The sequence below is a fragment of the Cygnus atratus genome, chromosome 12, assembly GCF_013377495.2.
Source record: "Cygnus atratus isolate AKBS03 ecotype Queensland, Australia chromosome 12, CAtr_DNAZoo_HiC_assembly, whole genome shotgun sequence".
NCBI lineage: Eukaryota > Metazoa > Chordata > Aves > Anseriformes > Anatidae > Cygnus > Cygnus atratus.
In genome coordinates, this window is record NC_066373.1 from 11,176,262 (window position 1) to 11,195,045 (window position 18,784).

An 18,784-nucleotide genomic window follows, 5' to 3' on the forward strand; every position below is an offset into this window, starting at 1 on the left:
TCTCTTGGAAGAACTATTAGCTTGATCTAGATGACGGGTTTCATACAGTCTTCTAGCAAGAGTAAACAATCACTAAGGTCACTGAGAACATAAGCCTCCTTGCACAGGATTGCAAGTAAATTCTTTACTCTTACAAGCCACTCTTTTAGCGTGAAGAGATCACCTACTTATCATTTTATGGTCATCAGTCTAACTTCATTTTCTCAGGAAAAAAAAAAAGGCAATTCTCCAGATGTTTCGGTACTAAATAGACTGATACATGGTATCTCAAGAGTCCTGTGATTTTTCATTGTCACAGGAAACAAAACACGCCAAAAAAAACCAACAATATAATAGGTTTATACAGATACAACACAGCTTTTTCTTCTTTCCTTTACCACACAGAATCAAGGTCAGTCTGCAGGGAGGAACCAAACAACTGAAAAAGCCTTGCAGAACTCTGTCCTTGTTTCAGCTAGGATAGAGTTAATTTTCCTCCTAGTAGCTGGTATGGTGCTGTGTCTTGGATTTGGGATGAAAATAACAGTGATAACACGCTGATGTTTCAATTGCTGCAGAGCAGTGCTTACACTAAGTCAAAGACAATTAAGCTTCTCACACCACCCTCCTCATGGGGAGGCTGGGGGTGCATAAGGAGCTGGGACAGGACAGAACCAGGACAGCTGACTCAAAGTGACCAAAGGGATGCTCCATAACGCATGATGTCCAGCTGAACAATTACATGGGGTGGTGGCTGGAGTGGGGAGGACTGCTGCTCGGGGACAGCCTGGGCATCAGTCAGTGGGTGGTGAGCAATTGCACTGTGCATCACTTGCTTTGTACGTATTACTATTATTACTATTACCATTATTATTTCTCTTCCTTTCCTATCCTATTAGACTGTCTTTATCAGAACCCACAAGCTTTTACTTTTTTATCTGATTCTCTCCCCCGTCCTGCTGGGACAGGGAAGAAAATGGCTGTGTGGTGCTGAGCTGCCTGCCAGGTTAAATCACAACAACTTCTTTCCATTCAGTTAATTCCAACCCCTAAGGAGATATTTTAAATACAGTTAACTGCTCAAAGACACCCTGTTAACAAAAATTGGTATGGGGCAGTTAAATTTTGATCTAGCACATTCATAAAGTGCCTTGCAATGTTTTCTGCAAGAACTTAAGATGCCAGAAAACAGCGTCTCACCCTACTGTAATAATTTCTCATTTCATCCAAAGCTAAGTGGCATTTAGTAACCTCTCCCCTCCTGAAAGAACACCAGTGGAATCCAGCCTGAATTTTAGACCTGAAAAGCAGACCAAGATGAGGTTTTATTTTCCTCAAACAGAAAAAGAAGAGGAGGCATCTTCGTATTAGGGAACTCGCTAATTCTGAACTGGTTCTGAAACACAGATAAAAGTTTGAATGCTCTGAAAAACCTAGTTTGATCCTGTCAGGCTCAGTTTTCTTCAGAGGATGTCAAAACACCTTTAGAATATCCTTGAAAAAAGACTCCTTGGTTTTTCATGTTCTTCTGGACAGAATGACACACCCAGCATTTACAAGTTTATGGAATCTCTTGTACTTACTGTGCTTATGTCCACAATAAAAAAAGCTTTATATTAATCAAAAACATGTTGAGGCAGATCTATCGTTAGCAAACCTAAAGACCTTTCCAACAAGCCTTATTTTTTCTCTACTTTTTTGTCATTGGGGCCAAACCAAATATACTGCTAAAAGAACTGGAAAAGGGAAAGGGAAAAAGACGCTGGTATTTCAAAATATATATATACACTGTAGACATTAGGAGCTATGTACTCATCTAATCTTTCCCTTGATGTGGGGGTTTAAGAACCAATGGGCAGCTAAGCTCCACCACGCTGCTCTCATTCCCCCTCCTCAACAGAACAAGGAAGGACAAAATATGATGAAAAAGAAAGCTCGTGGGTTGAGATAAGGAACAGGTCAATGAAAGGGTGAAAAAAAGCAAAGGCTGCACAGAAGCAAAAGGAGGAATAAAAATTATTCTCCAGTTCCATCAGCAAGCTATGTTCAGCTACTTCTTAGGAAGCAGGGCTTCAATGCACATAGCAATTTCTTGGGAAGGCAGATGCTTTCCTAACAACCTAACAGGAGTTCACCCCCCACCCCCCAGTCCCCCACCGCTTTTATTGCTCAGCAGAACCTCATACACTATGGAATATTCCTTTGGTCAGCTTAGGTCAGCTGTCTCGGCTGTGTCCTCTCCCCATCTCTTGCCCATGCCCAGCCTAATGGCCTTCACAGAGGCAGGAATTGGAGGGACAGCCTTGATGCCGTGCCAGCGCTGCTCAGCAGCAGCAGCCAGAACACGGGTGTGATATCAGAGGTGTTCTAGCTGCAAGTGCAAAGCACAGAGCTCTATGGACAGGCATTGCAGCTGACTGCCACAAGATGCAAAGATCTTGCCAATGTTAGCACAACCCAGTTGACACAGCTATTCAGAAAGACTGTTTTCTTACGTTCCACTCGCAGCATGCCTGCAGGATGGCAGGAGTGAAATACCTTCTTAAAGCACATCTGTTAACGGTAGGATTCAAAGAAGAGCAAGTGCAAGTAAACACGCCATTCCTCTGATAAAAATGAAGTAACCTGTTAGGTAGCAAGGTTAGAATGGAAAGTATCCATTTTGAGATACTGCTAAGCTCCAAGTAAAACCTGCAAGTCAGAACAGTTGTCACCATTTGCATAAGTATTGTCAGTCCAAAGCAGAATCAGTGCATTACTGCAAGCAATAAATACCAACCCTAACAAACATTAACCTTTATTATTAGTGACTGATGATAATAAAAGCTACATTTATACACCATGTTCTTGTTATTTCCTGAATTAAAGTTGAAAATTACTTTTTATGATATAATTGGTAAACACTATTTGAAAAGGTTCAAACTACACTATTTAGACAGGACCAGCCTACAGAGTGTTTGCTTCTGCATCCCCTTGGAATTTGAACTCCTTGATCTCTTCATCTACATATGTATTTGAGAGGGAAGGAATCTTCTCCCATGGCTGTAAAACATAATTTCTCTTGTCCATGAAGAAAAAAAAAAAAAACACCAGGAGAATCCTTGAACTCAATGTCAGTTTGTTTTTTTTTTTTCCCTTGAGTGGCTCAGGAAAAGAAGGATTGCTGGTAAAATTCCAAGTCCTTAAACAAGCCTATAGCATCCCAGAATTAATCCCTCAAACAAAAATCTTGATTTTTATAAGGAAACAAAAGCTAATTAAGGTCAAGCTACTGGCAGAAATTTAAGACCTCCATTCAACAAATGAAAACTTTACAAATACAAATTCTAGGCTGACTCAAGGAATTGGCTGCTTAGTTAAAAACTCTAAAAGAAAAAATAATCTTAAGTAAAACCTTGCTTAACATGGAATTAAAGATGACATATTCCATTATCTTTCCATCAAAACTACCTAAGGATTTGTACATTTCCTTTTTTGCTGGTCTGGAAATTCTAGGCTGCAGTTAATGTGAAAGGTATATACTTCACTTTGAGTGGAAAAATTAGCAACATATATGATATTGCTCCTCAACCCCAAAAGAGTGTTTTTTCTTTTTACATTAGCTATTTCAATAGTCTGCATGACGCTTCCGGAAAAACAGGAGTGGCAAAATTATGTATCTTAATTTCAAAATAATCAAGCCTAGAGAACACAGAATTACATTACATAATATTTGATACCAAATTAGGCATCTGCAATCGATAGATATAGAAACATCAATTTACTTAGTCCTATACCACAATTACCATGAAAAATACTTTTGAAGTCCTTGTAAGAGATGCAGGAGAAGGTGAAAATTCCTGCTATCTGGCTTTTAATATGCTTGAATTCAGACTATTTTAATAATATCTTTTTCTGTTGGGAAAAAAAAAAACATTTTTATCTGACCGTCATTCAGATGATAGTTTCTGAACAATTTTGTTGAAATGGACAAGCTTCTCTTGAAGCTTAATCCTAATTTCTGCAAGAATTAAAGAAGAAAAATGGAGGAAAAAAATAAGACACTGAGAGCTGTAAAAATGCAGCTTTGGTTTTAGTTTCAGTACTGACATCACTTTGCAATCTCAGCCTTGCAGAAAGACTGATACAGCAGTTTGGCTTAACCAGAACAAAATATGGCAAATAAGAAGATGTGAAACAGTCTTACACTGGTTGAAGAGTTCATTTTTAGTCACAGATTTACATTAACATATGAAATCAACAGGAGTTCCTACTGATCAAGCCTGCATGCTTAAACAGAAGATTAGAAAGAAGAAAAAAGACATCACAACATGTCAGGATATAAACAGGACAGACTGTTAGCTTGCTTTTTGCATTCCATATGTTATTATTGGTCTCTGTGTTAAATGAAGGAGTAATATATAGACAATGTCAATGAAGGAGTAATATATAGACAAGATCAAGTCTACATCTGTTTTGTTGACACACAAGTTCAACAACATGGGCTTATTTCCAATCCCGTACTATCATTCTTAACAAGATAAAAATCTTAACGCATCTTAACCTGACTAATACCAGCACACTTTTTAGTTTTTAACAGCAGATGTTTACTTTTTTTTTTTTTTTTTTTTTTTAAGTCAGCTGAAGCTTGATTTCATCAGGTTGATTAAGACTTACCGCTTGCATTACCAAAAATAATGAAGTGAAACATAATTAAGATTTTTTTTGCAAATATTTTAGGGATGGCTAGCAGGAATTAAAGCATTCAACACTGAAGATGACAGCAGCTTTTTCCTGGATATACAACTGTATAGAAGTAAAGAATGTCATTTTTCCAGTAATGCAAGATTTTTAAACATCTACAAAAATGAAAAAATAATTGGAACTGCATGTGAAGGGAACACAAGCTGCCCACTCAACTGCTTTCAGGTTAATGAAAAACAAAGTGAAAATTTCTGCTCACGCTTCTCTACCTCAAGATAAAAAACATCAACTACTTTTATAGGATGCAGTTAACATCTGGACAGATGTCTTTAATGCACCTTATTTCAAGGTTATCTTTCCACAGTGTTTCTAAATTAGAAATAGGTTGACATAAAATCAAAATATGCTCCAATTATGGTTCACTCTCACTACATAATAAAATACTTAGGTACTGGACAAACTTTCTTACAAATGGAACAAAGACTTTTTGTTTTTAAAGATAAACTAATTGGACTATTGGTTTACCTGTGGTTCCCATCTCAAAGCTTCTTGGCTGAGAATGGGTTTAATGATTACCTTTTATAACCTCTGTACTTAAGCTGCTGTTGCTTCTGCGTATTCTGGTTTCAGACATGGACATGTCTTGCTCTCTAACTGGCTGGTAAATCTAACGGAAGAAATAAAGAAACACGCGATACAGAGATCCCTGAAGCCTGAATTACACTAAACAAATATAAATAAGTAAGGTAAGTGAAAGTATGAATTACTCTCAGATGGTGATTAAAACATATTCTAGATAAAAGACTTTAAAGAGAGAAGTTGGGCTCAAAGCTGTAATAGAATTCAGTGACCCAAGCCCTGCATTCCTTACACGGACAATTTTCTATTGTAGCTTGAATCGTAAGTTGGGTTCACGATGATTTTCTTTTTTTGAATCTTTAACTCAAAATGTAAAACAGATCTGTTTATAGCAGAAATGTTTCTTAAGACCATCAGTACTAAAGATAGATGTTCTGTTAATTCAAAATACTACAAAAAAGCCAAGGATTATTAGACACTAAGTTGCCTACACATGAAGCATTCCTGAATTGCTGTTTGTATAACTACAAAACAATTTTCAACATTCAGATTTTAACAACTGCAGATGGAAGATCTGAGGAGGTAGACTGAACAAACTTTCGAGAATCAGGACTTAACCTATTACAAATTGTTTCCATCACAATCTCAGGTTGTATTTAATTTAAATACTGTGGCAAACGAGCAAAATTCTCAAGAAAAAAATAATTCACAAATATAAATTTGAATTTCTAAATCCAAACTGTTTCCATTCTAATTCTAAACAGAATATAACGTTCAGTAAAAGACATTCACCCTGAGTCAACAAGAAGAACAGCAACCCTTCTGAGGAAAAGAGCTGCTAATTAGACAATTACAGGAGATGACACTTAGTCTAACATACTTGCATCTCCAAGGAACTGGGACAAGGCCTAATTTAACAAAGATCAGAAAGAATGTCTCCTAGATAAGAAGACAGGCTAGTTTCTGGGTGGAAGATCTAATCTGTCTGGACCCCTTGGGGAATTCAAAGGAGAGACTAGCTATAAAACCTAGCTTGTTCCAGTAATGAGATTCTCTCAAACGTAACCTGAGGCATAAGGTGTAAGGACATCCACTGCCAGGTGAGTCAGGAAATCTACAGGAATTCTGATGGATGAGGTAAAGTACACCTACCAACTCTTTCATTTAATCTCTGAGGAGACAGTTAGATGGAAGACCTTTGCCTGTGTATTGCATGTGCGCACTTTGTATCTTCTGACAGTATTTAAGTATGCTATTTTAGAGCATATATACCAGCAAAACTCAAGCACACATCAGTAAATTTTTTTTTTTTTTAATAATTTCTTTAGATATTTCAAAAAATAAGCCAAATGGGTGAAGAAAGCTTGAGGAAAAGAAAAGGACAGGACAGCAGAAAAGAGGATGGACAATCCATTCAGAGTCAAGAACCCCAAACTATGAACCTACAAAAGCAGGTAAAAACCAACACCCACCCTCCTCCAATACACGTATGACGGGCTGTCAGAGGGAGGCAGTTGGGACATATCTGTGTAGAGGCATCATCACAAAAAAGTTGAAGTTGTATCCAAATTTGCATTGATTTATCTTCATAGTATGGCTGATTTACATTTTAGGAAATGGCTAATTACTAGGAAATTGCTGGGACGCAAACACAATTAAGAAGTGAGAACATATAATATTGAAATCTTATGTTTGATAATTTCAAAATTGCTCAAGAGAGCATAACTTCATAAACTTCACAAACTCCAAATAAACTACTCAGTCTAAACAGAGTTGTTAGCTCACTGCTTCTGAAAACGTATTTATTTCTATAAAACAGCTAGTGGTACAGAAAGAAAACTGGTAATTTTTCTCCTCCAGAAAATTACAGATGTTTTTAAAACAACAACAACAACAAGCCACTTCTTTTGTCCCTGACAAGCCTCTTAGAGAGAATTGTAATTTCTCTTTCAGTTTAGGTAACCTGGAAAAAGACACTGTCTGTAGTTTCAGTTTGGTGCCAAGAACACAGACTGACAAAATACTGATGTTATCAGACTAGCCATGACTTAACAGGAAAATTTAAGCAGCCCATGCTGGTGGTTTTTAGCAGGAGATGCCTAAGTTTTAGTAGATTCACGTAACATGTAAGTCACTACAAAGTCAGAAGAACATGATCTTTTAACCACTTATCAATATCGAACTAATTTCTGTAGACAAATACCTGAAGCAAGGAGAAACAACTGCTTAAAGAAAATGGATAGTCCAAAGGATAGTATAGTAAAGCGAATACGCAAGCAGGCAAAATACAAGTAATGGCTTCTGGAAACAGCAGGAGTATGGTGCAGTATTTGTATGCATTTTAGAAACAAAATTTCATCATTTATTAGTTAGTAGAAACTTTATGTTGAAAGCTAATTAGTGATAAATTAAGATATTAGAAGTTACTTTACCAAAATGTCTCCTTTTATTTCAAGGTGGGCCTGATCAGTGGAATCTGTATGATTGTTGGTACAATTATTGGCTCAGGTATCTTTGTTTCTCCAAAATCAGTACTTGCCAATGCTGGAGCTGTGGGTCCTTGTTTAATCATCTGGGCAGCCTGTGGAGTTCTTGCAACACTAGGTAAACAAAGAATCAACAAAGTGTGGATCTTTGTTTAAATATTTTTATTTACTGCATACCATTCATTTCACAAATTAGGTAATGACACCTAGACCAAAACTAGTCATACACTGATGAGCGTACTAAGTATGTGCTGTTCATAAACAATAGACTAAGCTTTTAAAACTGTAATGATCATTTTCAGTTCATTTTTAAAGCAAGTGGATAAAGTAAGCAAAACTAAAACTAACTGTAATAAAGAGAGTACTTTTCTACTTAAATCACAGGCAAAATAGCACATGAAAGTTTGCTGGCACAGGGCTGGTATTTCTAACATTTTTCTACAGCTGCACAAATCACAGAATCACAGAATGTTAGGGATTGGAAGGGACCTTGAAAGATCATCTAGTCCAATCCCCCAAATCTGATTTTATCACCCAAAAAATTAACACTAAGCACCTCCCAAGTATTTCAAATAGTAAAACACAAAAAGGAATTTTGTGCATTGTGTCAGCTACAAATCATACAAAAAGTATTTTCTGAGCAGCTACAGCAATAGAACTAGAAGTGTCTACTAAGATCAGCTTTGAAATACAGTGGCATTTTAATTCAAAATTGTGCAGCAAGCTTAGTTTTTCCAAGTTAAGTTTCTAAAAGGTAGGTCAGCCAGCGCAGTTCTCATTTGGACCTTTGCTGGAAGTGTTGGTTTCTTAAGAAATCAGGACGTTCATACTTCAACAGCTGAAGTCTTAAACAAAGGTAATAGTAAATTCTGGATTGTAACTTAACAATTTCAGTATATTTTTTCCCCACATTTACACAACTACTTGCAAGTAATTAAAATTTAGCATGTACGGTACTCAAACATGGAAAAATTAATGATATATTTACATATCCAGTTCTGTAATTTTGCTACCTATAAAAAAAGCACTATTTTGTTCTAATCATAGTTTGAAAAGTGCATAAACCAAACAGCCAGTAACAGGCACATTTCTTGTTTTCAGGGGCACTTTGTTTTGCTGAGCTTGGTACAATGATCACAAAATCAGGAGGAGAATATCCTTACCTCATGGAAGCATTTGGCCCAATTCCAGCATTTTTGTTTTCTTGGACAAGCTTACTCGTCACAAAGCCCAGCTCTTTTGCAATCATTTGTCTCAGCTTTGCAGAATATGCATCAGCTCCTTTTTATCCAGGTTGTGATCCACCCCCAGTTGTCATCAAGTGTCTTGCAGCAGCTGCCATTGGTAAGACTTCTTTGTTCTTGTAAAGTGACAAGTTCCATAACTGCATAGCAATTTCTGTTCAGCCCTATCAGTGAACACATAGCATAGTAGGACTTCAGCACATTAATCTTTACGAGGACATCAGAAAGCAACCCTACACTGAAAGGAACAGAACTTTGGGAAACAGTGAGTCTTTCCCACAATAACTAACTCCATACAGAAAAGGACAGAATGATGGTTTGCTCCTAGCCTGGGTTTCCTTTCTTTACAGAGAAGGATACAGCTGCACAGAATGCCTATGTGCAGCAGAAAAGGAAGAAGTTCAGAGATATTTCTGTATTCATCAGAATGCTGTACAATTACTATTTTTTTGTTGTTGTTAATGGTACACATCTAATTCAGAAACACTTTTTCCTCACAATTTTAAGTCATCCAAACATACTATGTTAAAAAAAAACAACTATGTATATATGAACAGCCTGGAAGGAAAAAGCAGTTCAGTGAATAAGAAAAAAATGTTTTAGAAGTCAACTCTTCTTTCAGTTCTGACAAATTTAACAAGAGAAATATGAATTTCTTTCTTCTAGTGGTAATTACAATAGTGAATTCACTGAGCGTGAAGCTGGGAAGTTATCTCCAGAATCTTCTCACGGCTGCTAAAATGATCATTGTCACAATCATTATTGTAAGTGGAATTGTTCTCCTTGCGCAAGGTAATTAAATATACATTAACGTGCAATTATTTTAGTTTCTGTTGACCATTTAAAAATTTCCCCAACAAAAACAGCACAACAATAAGGCTCTCTTTATTCAGTGTTGAGTTCCACATCTCATTGGAACTCCTTACGGTACTACTTATTTTAGAGGAAGGGGGGTAGGAAATTCAACACTACTTATCGGTTCATAAAAATTGGTATAAACTGATCTTCAACAGCTGAATGTTTCAAAATATTAAACAGACATTGGAGTATTTCTTCATTTAGTGGCAATTAAAGGGATTAATTTCAACATTTGACAGTAATCTATGTTTTATTTGCAGGAAAAACTGAAAACTTTAAAGATTCTTTCAAGGACAGTAAAATTTCTGTTAGCTCTATTGGTCTGGCATTCTATAATGGACTCTGGGCGTACGATGGATGGTAAGGTATCTTTCCTAGTGTTAACGGTTATAGTTTAACAGCCTTTAACTGGTTTACTCTCTCCCTGTAGAACTCAAAGATGTGATCTAAGAAAGTTAACATCTGACTTGTTATAAAGAATCTCTTAATGAATTCTGGAAAAAGAACACTAGCTTGGTAAAAGAACAAAACCTCAGGTTACTGTTTATTAGGAAAGATTCTATAGTGGATCCTGAAAGGGCTGCTGAAGGTGCTTAGATACTGCGACAATGAGGAAGATATAAAAAGTAATTCCACTAGGCAAAAAAAAAAAAATATCATTCCTAGACTCTGCACAGGTTACCCCCATCAAAGCCCATGTTTTGTGAAATACGTAGTGTCGTTTGACTAGTACGAAAGAACACTGAATTCTCCCTCCCTGGGAAGCTTCCCACTGTAAACCTTCTCATCTGTTTATCCATTGTGTTAGACCAAAGAAAATACATTTGAAAATACTCACAAATATGGAAGGTTGGAGGTTTACTTTTATGATCTACATACAACATTTATATTCAGTACTCCGAAGGCTCCTTTCCACTATTACTTTCTTAAAATAAACTTACTGGAGGAATATCAATGTCTCTGCTACAGTCCTGAAAATATTTTACATACGTCAGTTCCTGAAACTAACAGGAATGTGAACTGGTCTGGGTCTCTGTTGGGACAAATCCAAGATCAAGCTCTGATCCATTAATGCTATTCTTAAATGTTCATACTGTCAAGTTTTGCAAATAGATCCATATTTTTAAAGGAATTAAGAATATAAATCTTTACTTACAGCAAAGCAAGTCCTATTACGATGCGTAAGACAAATGGATTATTCTTCCAGGTTTTATTCCAAGCTTGAGTCTCTCAACTTAGACATGAACATCTGCTGTTTCAGACATTTTTGACTCCTTGCAATGGATACAGTCAACTAGTGCCTTTATTTGAAAAATATTAGATATTGCAAAGCTCGAAGCTCAAAAGCAATCTTGTAAATTTGAAACAAATGTCCACCAGGTTTTTGCTTATTCAGGGATATTTTATCCAAGAGCTAAGAATCTTAATTCAAAAAACACAGAGGTACTTCTAAAAATGTAAGATGCATCAAAACTTTAACGAGGAAAAATTAGTTACTTCAGGCTTACATTCAGAAGAAGCAGCTCACAGTTTCACAGTTTTCTGTTCTGCAGTATTACCTTTTTTTTTTTTTTTTTTAAACTACAAAGGCACACAGAAAAAAGAAATAACACCTAACCTTATAACACATTACATATGACTGTTACAAACATTGTTTTAATGCTTTTCCTTCCAGGAATCAACTCAATTACATCACAGAAGAACTTAAAAATCCTTACAGGTAAAACTACATAGAAAAGTAGTATTACTAATGACAAAAAAAGAAATTGTAAAAGCAAGCATGTATTTTGGCTTATCTTTAAAAGGAATGCTTACTGAAAGCTTAAGCACTAACAGAAAGAGAGCTATTAGTACGTATTCTGGGTTTCATAAATTTGTGATTATTATTTTTTTAAAATCCTGATTTCTGTTTCTCTACAGTAAAGAAATATACATATACCTCTAGAGTATATGGGGGATAGTAAGAGTCCACAGTTTATTAGGGTAATATTGCCAGTGATACAGCAATGCTGATGGAGTCTTACTTTTGCATTCCTTAGAAATCTACCACTATCTATAATTATTGGAATCCCCTTGGTTACAATTTGTTACGTTCTGATAAACATTGCATATTTCACCGTAATGACTTCAACAGAACTCCTACAGTCCCAGGCAGTTGCTGTGGTAAGCCACTTTATTTGTAATAAACCATCTAAAGAAAACCATGGGTATTAAAGCATCCTGAGCAGTAAAAAAAAAAAAAAAAAAAAAAAAAACTCTAAGTTTTAAGATACAATTTATTTTTAAACTGCCAGTCTCACCTTGATTTTTCCCCATTATCTGTCATTTCTGAATCCAAAATTCATTTCAGTAGTGTCTAATTTAAACTGCTCCATCAGACCCCAAGGAAAAAAAAAGCAAGCAGAAGTAATGCAATCTTCAGGTAACATTTTGTAAACACCACAGCTCAGCGGTTGACTGTTTTCCATAGGCATTGAAAGAATGGAAGGAAAAATAGTATCTGACCACTGCTTTGCCCTTTTCAGTGATTCCAGTATTTCTGAGAAATAAACACATGCAAAATAACAGATCAAGTTTTGCCATTCTGGAGATAACAGCAAGTGGTCTGTAATTCACCTCCTCATTTTTGCTTTTATCTTAACTAAACTGAGAACTATCCTCTTTACTTCATTGGAAGACATACTATTATGGAAAAAAAATCATTAAAGATTATTCTTAACATTTGAGAAATTTATATAAACTCATCTGTCCCTTCAGTTCCACTCAGTACATTTTCCAGGGGACATCTGTCTCCCAAACCATTGTTCAGAGAGCTTGTAGCAATTTCTCCTTATGAAAGTTCTAGGGGAAAACAAACAGCATGTGACATGCACACATGCATACATGAATGCACTGTAACACAGTAAAGAGGTACATTATATGTAGAAATACTTAATCTTAAAATAAAAAAGATTTTAAAATGTAGAATTTTGATGTATTTCAGCCTCTTTCTTTGCACCAAGAGGTGCAAAATTGTATACCAAGTTGTACGTTGATAAAGAACTGCTTCTCTTCGTTGTACCACTAAGCTTAACATCTCTGAACAGCACACATCAGCTATCTCTAAAGCGATCAGACTAAATTAAAAGAAAATCCAACTGCTACTGGGCAGCACAAAAGGTGCACAGCAAATAGCAAAATAAGCAGAGTGCTCCATATAAAGAGGTCTATACATCTGTAAGGAGCTTTCCTGCTTGGTGCTGATGAGTGTGCTGCTACCAGGTAAAGCAACTACACTGATGTTAAGTTTGTGCAAAAGTAGAACTCAATATGCTTGACTTACTCAACTGAAAATCCAAAATCTACCTGTCAATTTTAATTAAAATTCAGTTACAGCAGATCAACGTACCTACATTAGTTCCAATTCACCTTGCAGTAACAATTAACATACCACGGCACAGGTAAAAATCAAAGTGTAGTGAAAGAACTTGGCAAGTGTGTCCCTCAAGTGCTCACCCATGACAAGGCCTAGGTTGCCGTGTCTTCATTACTACTGCTATTCTTTCTACTTACACTGGAATCACCTTGTGTATGCACCATGCTCTGTGGTAATCATATCTATTCTTTGGCAGACATCCACAAACCAGGTGTCTTAAGCAATTTAAGTGGTTTTGTTTCATTCAAGACAATACTCCACTCTTCTTTATAGTGTGTTTCATGAATTAATTCAGGTCTTCATTTGGCTAAGTATCCTTGAATAGCAAAATATACAACAAATATTTTACTGATAAAATACATTAGATACGTATTTTATTGTATTTTTAAAGAGGTGCCAACATTTCCGAATATACCAAATAGCAGTTAAAATGACAAAAACCATTCATTTTAATCCCATATCCCAGACATTTGGAGACAGAATTCTTTATCCAGCCTCTTGGATAGTACCTCTCTTTGTGGCCTTTTCTACAATTGGATCTGCCAATGGGACATGTTTTACTGCAGGCAGGTAAGCTCTCATTCTAAGTAACTTAAAATTAAATTTTTTAAGGGTGAAAACGTGTATGTATATTTTTGTATTTAGACACAATGATATCGACATACTTATGATCTAAATGTACAAAGTAATTAACAAGTACTTACAAATCTAGCTATAGTTTATTTTGCAAAAAAGAAGCAGAGGTTATACAGGTTTGAAAAACCAGAAAATAAGATATTCTCATTTCAAAGTAGATATGGCATGAAAGTGTTTTTTTTCCTTTTTTTTTTTTTTTGCTGGCCAATTTTAAAGCTCGTCATTAAACAAAAAAATAAGAGTGAGAACATAACTACACCACTAACAGTCAAGATAAGAACTGGAAGGAAAAACCATTCCTTTCTATCAATTGTTCAACACTTCTATTTACTATTAAAATAAAGATCTATCTGAATATGATAGGGCTGTACAGACTTTTTTGACAGAAGGTTGTACAGGTAGCTATTTAACATGGAAAAAATTAAAAAGGATTTTTTTAAAATTAAAAGGTAGCATCTTCTTCCAAAACAATTTTAGTTAAATGTACAAACTAATGATTCTGAGAACAGAATTAGTTTCAATTTCTGTGCATTAACATTGGTTATTTCCACAATTTCAGTTTAGTGCAATATTCTTTAAATCCCATCGTACACTAAAGGAAATAGCGGTGTACTCTAAAGAAAACTCTAGTCAGATGTAGACACATAATAAAACAAATTTGAAAACTTTTTTTTTTGGGGGGGGGAGGGGGGTGGGCGGTGTTAAAATATAACACCACTTGAACTTTAGGTGCCACACTAACTAGTTTGCCTTGTTTTTGTTTTGTCAGACTTGTTTATGTAGCAGGTCGTGAAGGGCACATGCTAAAGGTGCTGTCTTACATTAGTGTTAAGCGTTTAACACCAGCACCTGCTATCATATTTTATGTAAGTATACATTCTAAGTACAGAGAAATTACCTACAAAAAGATCTTAATACATGCTTTCAAAATTTCTTACCAGCAGCTTTGACATGTCTTTGCATCTTTGTGAGATTACTATCTGTATATAAACATACATCCTGAACACGTATTAGGAGCAAAGACTATACAATGGAAACAACTTCTTAATTTGAAGAGTTTCATTCCAGAACTGAATTTTCAAATCAAAATTTTAAGAATCCATAGCATGAAAACCAAAAAATAAAAAAAATAAATTATTAGTGTTAGGCAAATCCTTTATTTCACAAGATGCCTATGAAATATTTCCTACTCTATTTCCTCCCTGTAAGGATGCATTTACATATTTTCATTTTAAAAAAAATTTACACATTTAATAAATATATTTTAAAATAAAACTAGACCATATTTTTATTTTTTTGTGTTTTACCTTTTTATGTCAACATAAAACCAGGTAGAGTCAAAATTCTTGCTCTGTCCACTCTCGGAGTCAACAACCAAAAAAATTAAAATATATTATTATAATTAAATAACATTAAATATATTAAATATATTAATAATAATAAATATTATTATAAATAAATATATTATCTCTTCCTTCTAGATAGTCAGTCAACAACAAAATGGATTAACATATACAAGATAAAGTGTTTTAACTTAAAATAGAATTCGTACTGCACAGAAAAGCAAACACACATTGACAGGCTATAGATACTATCTTTAAATGTACTGCAATTCACTTGCGCCCAGATGTTTAAGCAAAAGCATGCACAAATTATGTTCTGAATACCCTAAACATACACTCATACCTACACATAAGCGCTTATAAAGTAAGGTTAAACTTCACTGATACTAATTTTTGTTTTCGTTTTTAGGGTGCCATTGCTATTATTTATATCATCCCTGGTGACATTGACACACTTATAAACTATTTCAGTTTTGCAGTCTGGATATTTTATGGTTTAACTGTGTTTGCACTCATTGTTATGAGGTTTACAAGAAAGGAAGTCAACAGACCAATTCGGGTAAGTTCAGCATTCAGTGTGACTTTTCCTCCACTTCCATAAATACTAAAACATGAACTCATCCTGAAACTCTGAATATTTGAACATCCTGAGGTAGAGGTTCCTCACCACCCCCCTTACCTGAAATCTAGCCATTTATTTGTGTTTTTTTTTTTGTTCCAAGTTTTGCACTATGACAAAGCTCAAAGACTGGGAAAAGCCCAGGCAATGTTTATTTTCACTCACACAGATGATGGGCAGAAACTGTGGCAGATTTTCAGGGATGGGGAACTACAGTCAGCAGACTACCTCTGAAAGAGTACCTGGAGATAGACCCAAACTTCACTGTACTGGAGTCAGGTCTCAAATTCATTAAACTGTATATGAATTACTACATTGCTATTTGCAATAAAGACAGAGACCTTTATTAACAATTCAACAGAAAACTTTTTCCCATCTATTTCTTCCTACTTTCGCAATTGTCCCATCTAATTCCAGAAATTTTAAAAGGAAAAACATCCTAAGACAATGAAACTACATTTCACATATGCAACTTCTGTAAGAACAGTAAAACAATTAGCTAAATAATTGTGCTTTTACTTATTTTTTTATTTATCTTTATCTTGCAGATACCCATTGTCATTCCAGTCATAGTGACATTAATCTCCATTTTACTGGTACTGATACCAATCATCAGTGCACCTGAACTGGCATATTTGTACTGTGTTTTATTTATACTTAGTGGACTCATATTTTATGTACTTTTTGTTCATTTTAAATTCAGCTGGCCCCAGAAAATATCAAGTAAGTATACTACAGACCGTTTCCAAATTCAATAGAACATCACTAAACTTTAAAGCAACTATCCCAACAAAGCTCATTATATGGTCCATTGCAATTTAAATTATATGCTGGGGGAAACAGGGAGGGGAGGCAGTTTTCCAGACAGACGACATTAGCAAAGCTCACTGTGTGCATAAAGTGGTCTTGCATAGTCTCAGAAGGAACTCTTCATTCATCTCTCAAGGAAAAACTGATATGCAAGTATTTCCAAAGTGAAAAGTAGAACCAGCTGCAGAGGACAGAATTAATAGTTCTACAGACATTAAGAAAATCCATTATGTCTGCCTTCCCCCCTCCCAAATTATTATGTATAATCTAACCATGCAATTAGAAGCAGTATACTCTATAAAGAGCAAGATTAGAAACCTCAAAATATACTGGCCTGGATCTTAAGATTGTTTTTATTTCCCACCTCTTATATATTTGTTTTTGAGATGCAAATACAGAAAAGAAACAACTGCTTAGAAGGACATTTCTCTAACTCAGAAAAATAGTATTAATCTGAATACTGTTCTCAAAACAAGGTTCTAACAATGTATTTTCTTCTCAGAGCCCATCACTATGCACCTTCAGATGCTTTTGGAAGTTGTTCCAGCAGAGGAAACTACTGAATAAAATATTTTATATGTACTAGAGTGTTTTTACTTGCTATATCGTTTGAAGGAAATTCCATTTAGTTGGTGCACATTTACACTTTCTGAATTGCTATGTTCATGCTGGCATGCGTTATTTTTGCAATACTACTTAGTAATTGACGTTTGTTAAATATGAGAATAAAAGATTTCTGAGCCAGATTATAGGGTACAGCAGAGCCTTTTTCATTGCTTGCTAATACGTTAAGGTTATCTTATTTTCTTCATTAATGTTACTTAAACAAGAGGAGCACTTCAATTATGAAAATGGTACTCACCTGCAGCACTGCCAGAATGCCTCTTTTGTAGTTTGAAATGCCTCTTTTGTAGTGCTGAAAGAACAGAATAGCTATCATTTACAGCATCACCTACAAGTCACACAAAACAGAAGACACATTACGTAAAAACATACTAACTCTAATCGTCAGTTTCTCAGACCAAACACTAGCTATCAAAGAACTGGAAGACTAAGGAAATGGGAATCAAGTGAAAATGGACAGCACACCTGCCTGAAGAGAAGAGTGATTCTTTTTTTAAAGCAAGTTCATCAGTTAAGGCTTAATTTCTCAGGTATGTGTTTTCTCCACTGCCATCCAAGGTACAGAACACCAAGCAAATGCAACAGAAGTTATCCTCAGCATGAATGTGACTTTACAGAAATAACATCATCCTAGAAATGTTCCATTTGGTAGCTAATGAAAATAAAATTAAAAAAAAAAAAAAGATCCCAAATTCACATACAGATTTAAGCAGCTTTTAATTTCCCTGGCCAAGAAACTGGTTCTGAGTAACTTCCAATACTTACTATGTTCCCTCACAGCAAATGGATAAAGAAAATTTTCTCAAGTCATTTGTCAATATTTTAAAGTGATTAAATTGAGAAAGACTGGAATACTGAAAGCACAAGTCCTCTCAATAACTTTTAATACATCCATTCTAAATACATAACAGGAATATTACACAACTGGCTTAAGAACACAAGTTCATACTAACTATAGCCTAGCCAATTCAACTAAAGAAGCTTTTTCTACCATACTGCAGCTACAAAGAAATTAATAAAACTTAAGTTCCCATATATTTCACTTTGCATTGGATGAGCAATCCCCAAGCAATGGGTTCTGAGTCATTTGAATGAGATTTTTTGGTGATAGTCAGATTCATGAAAATATATCTCCATGTCAGGGCAAACAAAAAACTTCAGAATGACAAAGGAAATGAATGGACAGCAAAACAAAATTGTAATTCTCATTACATACGAAGTATCTACTTGGCAAATACTGTGTTTTGTCCCACTCACACTAATACTAGTGCTACTCCTCCCTCTCCCAGTTTACAAGAACACTTCAAACAAGTTACTTAAAAACTTCAGCGAAGGACCAAAGGAATAAAATACTTTTGTACCAATGATTGACTCCACCTACTACTATTTTGAAGGTTGAAAAACATACCTGATTGGGGGGTAGGGATGAAAATGGTGACTGAGTCTTAAGTGTTAATAAACTGGGAAAAGCAAACTACATCTCTGTGCACGACATCAAGCAGACAGAG

The 18,784-nt window shown here is 35.3% G+C and overlaps 1 protein-coding gene across 1 annotated transcript; it reads left to right on the forward strand.

Moving 5' to 3' along the window:
* The first annotated feature begins 6,590 nt into the window (after positions 1–6,590).
* On the forward strand, positions 6,591–17,219 carry SLC7A9 (solute carrier family 7 member 9). Its single transcript, XM_035543509.1, has 12 exons — positions 6,591–6,695; positions 7,698–7,845; positions 8,829–9,071; positions 9,638–9,763; positions 10,090–10,189; positions 11,505–11,549; positions 11,869–11,992; positions 13,711–13,814; positions 14,650–14,746; positions 15,633–15,782; positions 16,391–16,565; positions 17,155–17,219. Exons 1-12 carry the CDS (start codon positions 6,591–6,593, stop codon positions 17,217–17,219), a joined length of 1,482 nt encoding a protein of 493 aa, XP_035399402.1.
* The last annotated feature ends 1,565 nt before the right edge of the window (positions 17,220–18,784 follow it).

Excerpts from the sequence above, each read along its gene's own strand:
- SLC7A9 (XM_035543509.1), top strand. The coding sequence starts at position 6,591 with ATGGGTGAAGAAAGCTTGAGGAAAAGAAAAGGACAGGACAGCAGAAAA. Across the intron at positions 10,190-11,504 it reads CTCTGGGCGTACGATGGATG|GAATCAACTCAATTACATCA; the intron begins GTAAGGTATCTT and ends TTTTCCTTCCAG. Across the intron at positions 13,815-14,649 it reads ACATGTTTTACTGCAGGCAG|ACTTGTTTATGTAGCAGGTC; the intron begins GTAAGCTCTCAT and ends TTGTTTTGTCAG.